At 37.7% G+C, this 12,312-nt stretch overlaps 1 protein-coding gene across 2 annotated transcripts in view; it reads right to left on the bottom strand.

Moving 5' to 3' along the window:
- Nucleotides 1-6,316: 6,316 nt before the first annotated feature.
- nsg2 (neuronal vesicle trafficking associated 2) overlaps nucleotides 6,317-12,312 on the bottom strand; it is a 39,909-nt gene continuing 33,913 nt past the window's right edge. For both annotated transcript variants that reach the window (XM_044371824.1, XM_044371823.1), the window contains exons 4-5: nucleotides 11,257-11,367; nucleotides 6,317-7,946 (exon numbers count right to left, since the gene is read on the bottom strand). In XM_044371824.1, the coding sequence (XP_044227759.1) occupies nucleotides 7,749-7,946; nucleotides 11,257-11,367 (309 nt within the window). In that variant the 3' untranslated portion in view covers nucleotides 6,317-7,748. The remainder of the gene's footprint in view (nucleotides 7,947-11,256; nucleotides 11,368-12,312) is intronic.

Raw genomic sequence — 12,312 nt, 5'->3', positions numbered from 1 at the left:
TCTTGTAATGAATTAAAATGAAACACCTGAAACACCATTTTACAAGGCTTAACTAAATAGTTCCTTTTGGCATTTTAAAGTCTTTTAAAATGTCAGATACATTATTAACATAAGCACATATACACACACACAAAGACACACATACACACACACTAATACATCACCTGTAATGTTAGTGTAGAGGACCCCTACATTTTTAATCCAAAATGTGGATTGTGTTAAATATTTCATGCATCATCCTCTTGAGTATTGTATAATTTCTTGAGTATATTGTGGCTGACTGTTCAAAACATACTGCTCACAAACATCATCAGTAGTCCATCTGGCAGACAAGGACACCAGTGGAATGTGAGAGACCATCTGTAGCTGAAAGCTTATCGTTACCATCAGTTGTGATCACAAGAGTCAGTCTGTCCATCAAGAAAAACACCTTAATTGACACTGAAAGTTGTTGTATGTGCATGAAATATCATGTGAATGTTTCCCTTCTTATAGTATTTATATACTAATAGGTGATGCTAGAAGCTTGGTGACATAGAGACTACTCGCAGGTACTTGGTGAAATATGTGGCTGGCGAGCTGCACACTAGCAAGTCAGGAAAAGCTAGTGCAAGTCAGTCACTACAGTTTTACAAGCTTTTTTCATTTTCTCTGTAGCCTGGGACTGTTGGACTGTTTGCTCCCCCTTGGCACTTTCTCAATATTGTATGCCATTTCCTTCAATAAAGAATTATTGAGGAAGGGAAAGAAAGTTCTCTGAGCAAGCTAGCTGCCAATTAGCAAGCTTTGTAGTTGTTGTTTCAGACTGTTTAAATTTCAAGAAATGTATCTGACCAGTTGGGAAAAACTGAAGTCTAACAGAGGATGAACAGTGCAAATTATTCCACAAACAATGATTCTGTATGCACAAAATGTCTCAATAGATGTAGCAGAAGTTCTGATTTTCAACAGTGAGGTACACTTGATTAAAATCGAAGCTGATGTGTATTACAGTGTTACAATTCGGAACATTATGTTTTATGGTGTTTGGTGTTAAAATTTAAACATCAAATTAAGAGAGCATTTAATAAAGAAAGAGAGGACATGTGGTAGGTTGTGTCACTATGTAGTTTTAGTATATGGCACTACTTTATATGTCAAATTTTTTTATCATGTCTGTACATTGACAGGAAAACTGCACAAAAACGAATCAAATAATAATCAAACTGTAAGACTGAATACAAAACTATCAGCATCTGCCAATGTTCAGGTCTGCCTATAAGCTTTGATATAACTCCTGATAACTGCTTCCCCACCATTGTACCTGACTCTCCTCCCCACCTCTTGTAATTCCCCCTGGGTCTGCCCCCCACCTCTGCTATTTTTCTCCTTGTCTTCCTTCTGTTTTCCTCCTCCACACCTCTGAGGACCAACTGCTGAGAAGCAGCCTTTCTCTGACAGCAGGGGAGATGACTGAAACGAGAGATGGAGGTTTAGAACACACATTAAACAGATGGCCATATGTGTGTATGTTTGAGTGTTGACATGTGCGTGTCTGTGTGTAGGTGTGCTGGAAAATAGAGACAGAAAAGGGGACAGGGAGTCAGAGGAAAGACATAAGGCCTGGCTGTTCCTTTTGCCTTAAAATTTCACTTAATTTCATTTTCAGATTAGTTTTGGTCAGATTTCAAGTCATGTCAATTCATTCATAGAGCTTATTAAAAACAGCAAATGATGACCAAAGTTTTATAGACAAAAATAAAGCAATTGTGTAGTTCTACTTCGTAATTGAGGAACAGTTGTAAAAAAAGGTTGGACTGGAAGTGGTGATAGGAAAAACTTGACAGCGAGGGGTATTCAGTATCTTAAAAACAATTACAAATGTAGTTACTTAGAATTCTCAGTTCTGATTGGCTGGCAGGTGTGGATTAACTTTTAGAAACTGGACAGGTTAACTGGACACCTATGACAAAGGTCCAAATTAATGAACTAGTATCAGACTACCATTGAGGATAAAGAGCTTGGAGTTGGAGTTATCTGTGTGTCAGAAATTTTGTTTCAAAAGTTGGATATTTGCATGAATCTGAATGTCCAATCCAACTAACATTAGGAGGAAAGAGAAGACTTCTAAAATCACGTTAGCTACAGTAAAGCTAGTGACCTGCTGACCTGAGGGAAAGCTGCACCCAGTTTTTAGGGGAAATTGTGTGTCAAAAAACAGACCCTAAATATCAAATGAAAGAGGCCCTAAAATGGAACCATGGGGTACACCACAATACACCTTAATTCTTTCAAACTGGCATCATGTTGATGTTAGATTATTTCTGTTTGAATGTGGAGGTTGTTTTGTTTTGTTCTTTTTCCCAACCATTAGTAGCAAGTGTTGTATCTGTCCTCACAATTTTCTTCAACACAGAAGCAGTTTTAGTTTTAGTTTTATTTAAAAGGTAGCTAGCTAGCAAAATATGTAGGAAAATGATGTCCCCATTCTTAATACTGCCCACAGCCTCTGATTGCTCCGTTGTTTCTCCAACTGGGTGTAACCATCAATGACTACGACACGAGATCTTTTTGCATCGCTGAACAAATCACAGATGTGGACAATGATTCAAGATCCAAACAGGATTGTAAACAATGGTGTTTTCTCTAGTGCTTATGTCTCAGCCCAAGCTTGTTCTGTGTTCTGTTAGTTATCTTGGATATGACTGTACTTGTAACTGCAGTTGTTTCAAATGTGAGCAAACCTTCATTGTTCATTAAAATATGTACATTTACAGTAGCTGATGCATTTGTTAGCCTTGGTTTTAAGACTTGTTTCCACCGATTCAAAAAATCAAAATAATGCTGCCCGTTCTGAATTGATTTTTCATGCCGACTGTTTTGTTTATGTTTGGATCACAGATGGAGCCTTCAACGAAGCAAAAAGTAGCAGAGAGTTGAGGGAGATGGGAAATGACAGCAATGAAGGGTGTGTTGAAATAAGGAGTGTGAAAGAAAGGAAGAGACAGACAAGCATAGACAGAGCTTGAATTATGAAACAAAGAAGACAAAATGTGAACAAAGAGAAAAACGCACATGAGGACTGGGAGAAAGACTGATACAAGACAGAAAAACAAATATGAGCGAAACAGAGAGGCAGCTGTTATCATTCTGTAGTGGATACAACCCAGTACCTCCCAGTAATCAGGGAAGTTTGAGGCTATCTCTTCCTGTGTGGGGAGACAACAGGACGGACATATATGGCTGTTCATTTCCAGATGTCAGGCTTAATTTCCCTCTGTGCCAATCAACACTGAGCCTTTCTTCTCTTTCTTCTTTCTCTTTTCCTACCTTTTCCCCTCCTTCCTCCAACATCCCTCTCTACTTTGAGAAAACACCAATGACCTGTCTGCAACAATCAGTCCTTCTTCACATCAATATCTAATATCCTGCACTGGAAGGAATTTAGCATGAATTATACCGCTGGAAGCTATTTGCTGTTATAATTAGAGAACCGCAGAGAGGATTAAGCCACAGTTCTGATTGCCAATTGTCCCGAGTAAGTTATCAGGGCCATAAGGTCTTTTAAATTAATGGTCTAATAAGCTTGGTGAGGATTGTACGCTTCCGCAGTGTGAAGAGAAGAAATGGATCTTGGATGGATCATTAAGCAGTTCTGCTAAAATCAGTGAGCTTCAAAAATCCTACATGTTACATCGTCTTATAATAGTGTCAAAAGGGAGTGAGCCTTTTCCACATATAATTTTAACTTATTTCTTGCCTGTTACTCATTGCTGATGTCGAAGGTGTATCCCGTTTTTTTGTTGTTGTTGTTGTTGCCGACCTTTGTTGGCCTTTGTAGGAAACAGACGTCCAGGTACCTTCTCCTGCTCATAACCAGCTGCTTCTCTCCACCTGACCCCCTAATTCACATTCACACATTGGTGTCATGCTAGCATTGTGTAAGCACCACATAAGCAACCATCTGTCCCATTTGTACTGACTCTTTGTATAATCTATGTGGGAGTTAAGAAAATGGCTAGCATCAGGAGAACTGTCTTTCATGTTCATTTTGCTACATTTAAGTATCTGTTGTAACTGAAAAAGAGGTTTTTTTTGCAACATTTTAGCAACCATTCAGTACCATATGTTGGCAGTCCAACTTATTGCTGCTTCCTGAAGGTTTTGTTGTCCATAAAACTGTTTTTGACACTGACATTGAATCGTCATTTTCAGGCTATGCTGTGCTCACAATTTGTTCTGTATTGAAGGATAGGTTCACTTTTCAAGTCTGTCTTAAAACAATGGCCAGGTGCCCAAACATTGAAACAGGTTTTTCTTGGTGTAATCATTCCTCCTGTTCGTACTGACCATTAAGCAATCCCTTCCTAACGAGCTTACAATGTACAGTAACAGGTGACAAAATTCTCCTTCCATTCAAAACTGTAAGGTTTATCTGAAGGTAATATGAAGCTTCAGCCATCCAAATTAGTCAAATCAAGTAGATATCTTTCAGAGTTAGTCTTTTTAGTGCCAATTCCCTCTTTTTGTTACAATCCTTCCACCACAGCTGAAGAAGATATCCACTGGGTTTAACTAACTTGTACTGCAGAGGCCTCATATTATCATCAGACAAACTTTTAAATACATTTGTGGACAAACGAGAACTTGGGGTGGGATTTTGTCCCCCATCACTTACATTGTAAGTGCATTTGGAAGGGATCTTTTTATGTCCAGTGTGAACAAGAGAAAAATCCATTTTAATGTTAATTGGGGAACTTGACTGTTGTTTTGAGACAGACTTGAAAAATTGTGAACCTATCCTTTAATACCAACAGCCCTGTGACTGCCTGGCAACCTGTCCAGGGTGTACACTGACTCTCACCAAATGTGAGCAGGGATTGGCTCCAACTCCCCCTGCAACCCTCTAAAAGGATAAGCGGGTATAGCTAATGGATGGATGGACTATACCATTTTCAATTCTATCAAAGACCCAGTGGGATATCCTTATTGAATGTCTTTGAAGTATCTTTGAATGAGAAGCAAGTGGAGTTGGGCTATATGACAGTACATACCACCAGAAGATATAAATGTGTCTACCATCAGAGATTTTGCCATACTGTACTGTTTATATATGATATGATATGATATGATATGATATGATATGATATGATATAATATAATATTATATTATATTATATTATATTATATTATATTATATTATATTATATTATATTATATTATATTATATTATATTATATTATATTATATTATATTATATTATATTATATTATATTTTTAAGGAAAAACATGGCCAAGAGCAAAGAATAAAGATTGGAGTGGTCAAACATTGTAGAGTAAATATGTCTCCTCCGTGTAAATGTGAAAATATTTAGTTTTAGGATTAGATCATCACTTTTTTCACTCTAGATGGCAACAAACTATTACTAATTGTGTGTGCTAGTTGGCTGAGGGTTGTAGCTATACCCCACAATGATAAAGTGTTTAAATGAGTGCTGCTACTTGTCTAGTAAACACCGAATTACGCTGATTTGCCTCTTATTTAAATCTTATGTTGCAAACTGGTCATTATTTCTTATCTTCAGGCATTTCAGTAACACTGATGGTGTTTTATTTTCAACACAAGGTGAAACCCTCAAACTTCAGCTACACCATCTGTTTGATTCTGCTTAACATGGAGGGATGTTGTGTCTTCTTTTACTGATTGGCTCTTACCTGAATCATTCATGGGAGATGGTAAATTTATGTACCATTATTTTAACTCTCTGGACATTTTAAATATCGAATCTACATGTGTTTACAGTGTATATTTGTCTTTGTCTCCTCACATACAGTTGTGTGTTTTCTTCTCTCTCTCTCTCTCTCTCTGAAAGCTGTTGCATTCAGCGGGTGTCTCACTCCTCTGTTGTGAGGAGACACACACAAACAGCGGACAGATTCATTAGAATACAAGCCTCTAATTAGGAAAGCCAGCTATTCAAGTCACTCACTGAGGACAATGTTGTTAGTGCTGCCATTCACAGAGGACTCAGTAAGATGAATTATATATCCAGTAGCCGTTATACACACAGGTATTCTTTTGGGGGTTTTTTTTTTCTGTCAAGGTGGTGCTCATCATTATAGCCTACAAATCTGCTCTCTGCAGCTCTGGAAAGTTCCATGTATGAACAGCAGAATATGTATCTGATGTAGTATAACTTTGAGTAGGAGTATGATATAACATGCTGTATGAAAAGCTGTCACTGTCGTTCACACTGTACTGCCTCTGGGCTGCATTAGGCGCTGTGCGAGCGCTAAGGAGACACAGCAGTAAATGGGACTGACAGAGACACTCAACACAGGTCACAGCTTGTTTTATTTTTGAATTCAAACCAAGAGAAGAGGGACAGGGATGCACACTGATAAATTACACCAGGTATCGCTACATATCAACTAACAACATCACAATATCTCATAAAAGCGCTCTTGACAACAGATCCAACATTACAAAATTAAAAAAAAAAAAAACAATACGGGAATAAAACTCTGCTGCAGTCGAAGCCCATTGATAAACCTAACAAAACACAGTGGAAAATAAGTTTTGGCAAGAGATGGTGATATGCACGGTGTTTCCTTTTCCATCTACATCCTTTTGTTTTTTAATTGCTCAGACAGGCCACCATTGTATATATAATGGAGCTACTAGACTGGCAGCTAAAGCAATGTAGAAAGTAACTCCCATGAAGACATTGTAGGTCTGTAAAAAAAAAAAGAAAAACCTCCTAAATAAAGCTACTACAATGCATACACACAAAAAACTAGCATGAACGCACAGTTCTATGTACAGCTTGGGTCACTGGGGAATGTTGGATTTCAAATGTATAACACAGCACATTGAAAATGTCACTGTATATGAGCTATCAAACAGCCATGATGGAAAAATTCATTCAGTCAATTCAGGGTGTGTTGTGGATGTGGACGTCAAACCTTCCTCAGACAGTACAGCTGAAATTTTGTGTTTAAAAATGCGTTACAGCAATACAAGACCATACTAACATATTTTAGGTTGAAAAATAAAGCGATCTGTGTGTGTGTGTGTGTGTGTGTGTGTGTGTGGTGTTTGACAGACGTGCCTGAGGTTACGCAGTTTGGACAAGAAAGGCAAAAAAAAATGACAGGGGTTGTGAATGAATATACAGTAACTACAGTATACACACTTGAAAAAAAAATTTTTACTCCGAACTCAAAAGAGAATCTCACAAAGAGGAAGCGTGAAATTCAGCATTGACTCGTGCCTTTGTACAAAGAGTTGTCTGATAATCACATACAAAACATCCATACATTACAGTAAAAAATAAATATATCATGACAGTCAATAAATAACAAATTAGAGGATGGGTTTAAATGGTAACGAGAGAGCAGACTGTGTTTGTGTGTGTATATGTGAGTGTGTATCAGCAGACGATGATAATCCAAAGAGAGAAAGGGTCAATGAGAAACGCCCCTCGATAAAAGAGTGAGGCAAGGTAAATCAGAATATGATCTAGCATGTGCGTGTGTGTGTTTTCATGTCTGCATGCATGTTTTCGCTCTATATTGGCATTATATATGTAGCTGTTCATGTGCGTCTCTTTTGTCTATATCTCTACATATTTACCTACATGTTTGTGTGTATGTGTGTGTGTGTGTGTGTGCGTACGCGTCTATATCTGCCTGTTTCTGTATTTCTTCATGTCTGCATCTGCATGTGTCTGTAAGTGTTTACAACAACTTTTAACTGCTCAGCTAACTCAGTGCCCCTCGCCACTTGGGGGTTTAGCATCGTGCTGCTGCCCCGCTGCCCCTCCAGGCAGCCAGGGGGAGACAGAGTGCGAGGTGGTCTGCTTGGCCATGCTGTAGTGGCTGATCACTGTGTAGAAACGGCCCCGCGAGTTGGCATCCTGGGCAGCGTAGTAGGCCTCCAGAGAGGCTGGGATACACCGCTTGTGCTGTAAGGGAGAAATAGATGGAGGAAGGGCAGGTTTAGAACATTTATCAATGTACTGTGCATAATCACCACTTTATCTTTTTTCTACATGACAAAATAATGCATTCGTTTGCTGTCAGGGTCTTTCTAAGTAAAATTGCCAAATTTTCTATAGAAAATTGACCAATTGAGTTATTTATTTAGATATTACATTAGTGGTATACCGGACATTATTCAGTAATATTTTAATATCATCATGACATTCAAGAGTGATGTTACGGTAGTGGCCAGTAATGATAACAATGACAAACTGACTGTATTGTGATTTTTTGTGTAGAAAAAGACTTTTCCCTCACAGTTCAATCAAATATGATACAGAGTGGCATCTCTTCTTGCACAAAGTCATCTTTGACAGAGAGAACATGGTACAGAATACATCACGCAGAGAGCATTAACCAGCTAACATGCTAGATCGATGAACTGCTAATTATATAATTAAGATATAATAAAAATTGGGGCACTTACAACTTGAAAACTCAAGATTTTTAAAACGTTTAATTTGTTTTGCTACTTATTCAAATTGTTTTGATGTTTAAGCATCTAGAAGGTTGACAGCTCTGTTGCACCAGTGATATTAATACTTATTTCAAAGTGTTTTTTTAAGCCAAAGGCAAACATGTCAAACATGAATTTTCCCTTGGCCTTTTGCTTGTTACGCTATTTGTCATTGCAAGCAACAATTAAACAAGTAAATACAAACCTTTTCTGGGTTTGCGCTACAGATCAGCGAAGCTAATTTGCAATTTTTAAAAAGCTCTATATTGGTTGTTGAAATTAGTTAGTCAGTTCTTTTTTCTTTCTGTCATGCCAAACATTTGGCCCATTCTACAGGGCTTTACATGCCACTGTGTCAAACATCAAAAATATAGAGAGACATCTTCTGGTAACACAAACAAAATACAAAGATCATAACATTATATGCACATCTGCATAATTTTAGGACACATTTATGCAGAAATTGTCAAATAAACTGTGCTCCAAATGATAGCGTAAAAGAACAAGCCTGACGTTTATCCTGATAAAAGGTGTTTTCTCTCATCTCCCAGGCTTCCTCCAAGTGACTGACTAACTTCACTGTTTTATGTGAGCAGCCAACTTAGTCTTTGAGCATCAACCACATATTTTTTATCTTACCAAACAATATATTGCATACTTTCCAGTAAAAGGGACACTGGAGAACAAACTCAAACTCATTTTCTACATCAATGACATACCACTGACACACTGAACTACTATTGAAATACCATATGTAGCAGCTGAATGGCTTTTTTTTCTGCAGAAAAGGAGAGAATACAAGAATATGATGAACAAAAACGTGTCACAAAGAATTCAGATGATAGACCTTGAAAAGCTTTGATAAAAAGGACACCGTGTTTTTTGTCAAGGTCAAATTTGCTTCCCCATAAAATAAAAAAAAATCTGTGTTTTTATACATTCTAGATTTTATTAGAGGTAATAAGAAGATGAAAAAAGAAGTCATTTACATTAGTGCAGCTCCCTGTAAGAAAATATATATGCATTTTCATTTAAATGTGCTTCAGACTTTATACAGAGGGGGACTCACAGACCATTATACAGTAATGGAGTTCATTTGTATTAGAATACGCTTGAGTGTGTACACATTTACAACTTTGTGTGCAGTTGTGTAGTGTGTGTACCATATTACACGAGTGAGCGTGCGTGCGCGTGTGCACATTTTTTCTATCTGCACTTCTGCACCTGGTGAATGTGCATGTGACACTGCTAATAATACCTCTGCAGACTGCAGTCAGAGCCCCTGCAGAGGTTGTGGGCCTAAAACTAGATTTATTCCACCTTAAAGACCAGATTTGTCCAGAGACACAGACTTCAAAGGTGACCTCTTGCAAAGTACTGTGAAACTTATGTTATAAGTGCAGTGCAGTGGAAATCTGTAAGTACCAGGGCAGAGGAGCACTGACAGAAGAGGAGAGGCTGTCTGTATCCATATACTGTAAAACGTAAAAGATTCAACAGTAATACAGTGAATCTGGACAGCAGATTGTTAATAAAATAGCTGTGGGAGCCATTTTCTTTTATGACCTCAGCCATATGGATTGGGAGTTACTGATCATCATGTAGTAATTATTGTAAAATAGGCAGTAGGTCTAATATTTTTAATTTCTATCTAATAGTCGACACAGCTAATGACATATGAGAGCAGCTTCAATGAACTCTCTTTCTTTGGCTGCTGTGTGAAGGAAAAAACCTACATAATTACACCTGATTACACTCGTCATAACAAAATCACTGAAATCATTGATTGATGATTGCCCATCTGATACGCCTCATTAGCCTCTTCCTGTAACATGACCTCAGAAATTAATAAAACTAGGGCGGGAGTATTTTATTTTTTCATCTCCCATAGCAGACTGGGCGGTGCACTGACCTTTAATTCTTTATTTAGATAGAAGAGAGGGAGATAGTGAAGGACAGAGAGGATTCACTGCCTTGCACGAGGACACTCTGGCAAGGCAAAAGTAGACTAACTATAGTGCTACAACAAATGACAGAAAATTAAACACTGACAATTTTAATTGATTAACTGTTTTTCAAGTGAAAGTGACGAACTTTGACAGATTTGAGCTCCTCAAATGTGAGGATTTGCTGCTTTTCTCCTGTTTTAAATGGGAGTAAATGCGGTATTTTGATGTTTTGGACTGTTGGTCGGGCAAAACAAGCAATCTCATGATGTCACCTTGGGCTGTTTGAAATTGTGGTGGATATTTTTCACAACTTTTTGACATTTTATAGACTAACCAAATCAAAAATATAATCATCAAAGTGGGGCTGCAACTAACTTCTTTTCATTATTCTCTCAATTATTCCGATTAAAATGACCTTTACAATTTCCCAGAGTCAAAGGTGAAATCTTCAAATGCCTTGTTTGGTCAAACCAATAGTCCAGAACCCAGTTTACTGTCATGTGTGACAAACAAAAACATTAAATCATCACATTTGAGAAGCCAAAAACAGCAAAATTTCGGCACGATTGACGATTAATCAATTATCAAAATAGCTGCATATTGATTTTCTGTCAATCGACTAATTTATTAATTGACTAACCGTTGCAGCTCTACAACAAAGTCATAAATAAAGAAAGTGATGTTGCAGCGCTACTTACTTCCTACTCTGGAAAGGTGAACCTACTCGCTGCAGTCCAGCTACCCTGTTAACCACCTGACTATCTCTTGACCCTGCTTACTTGTGTTATAATGCTGTAAAATGAAATACAGGCCACTTACTGGTCTTACCTTATAAATGAATCCATCTGGGCAGGCGTGGTCGTAGGTGAAGGCTTTATAAACCACCAGGAACACGATGCAGGCGAGGAAGGCCAGGGCCAAGATGATCAGAATCGTCACCTGGAGGGAGGACAAACGCTGGTCAGTGTGTGTGTGTGTGCGTGTCAGAGCAATAACGGAAGATTGTGAGTATGTAGTTTATATATATGTGAGACAGGGTTAGGGTTAGACAGCGAGAAAGATGGAGAGTGTGCTCGAGTGTGTACCTGAGTGTGTGTTGTCATAATAAATGGTAAGATGCAGCTGACTGAGGTCAATGGCTCCTCAAGGCAAGGTGTTCCTGTTGAGTTACGTGATGAATGATTCAGGATGTGACACTGTTAAAAACTACCTTGTTTCCACGGACAATGTGCTGCTTGGTTTGGATAAATATAAGACATAAAGTCAGTGACGTAAAGCTGTAGCACATGAGCATGATTTCTCATGTTTTTTTATATATCTATTTTTGTTCTTTTTGTGTGACTGCAGGCATGTTACAGTATTTCTCTATATATGGTACTTTTATGACCATCTAAAGGTAATTTTAGTATTCGCACCTGTGCTTTTCCTCTGGTGACATATCACAATGTCTTCCAGGCTTATTGTAAATATGAATTTCTAATTAGATTTCTTAATTAAATAATGGCTAAATTAATATGTATATAAACTTTCCACAAGTTCTCTCGACATTAAATTACAAATGATAGAATAAACCTCACTTAAGCCACTGCAGACTTGTCTCAGCTTACACAAAATCTTCATGTAATCCCCCAAGATATCACCTCCTGTTATGCAGATGGTGAAATTTTTGTCATGTCATGCGAGTAACTTAATATACAGGACTTCATTATGATAGACATGTTTCCATAAAGGCCTATTGAATTAAGGCTGGCTGATAATTCATTTCAATTGACTAATGTTATGATATTAGATTCATTTTGTCCAAATCAACTTAAATGTTTTCTCATATACTTACATGAGGAGTAATTAGGCGTATTATGGTGTTATTGTTATTGATGTCCAAAT

The sequence above is a fragment of the Thunnus albacares genome, chromosome 13 (assembly GCF_914725855.1).
Source record: "Thunnus albacares chromosome 13, fThuAlb1.1, whole genome shotgun sequence".
Taxonomy (NCBI): Eukaryota; Metazoa; Chordata; class Actinopteri; order Scombriformes; family Scombridae; genus Thunnus; species Thunnus albacares.
The sequence above is the reverse complement of the archived record's forward strand: the minus strand, read 5'-3'. Positions and strand labels throughout refer to the sequence as shown.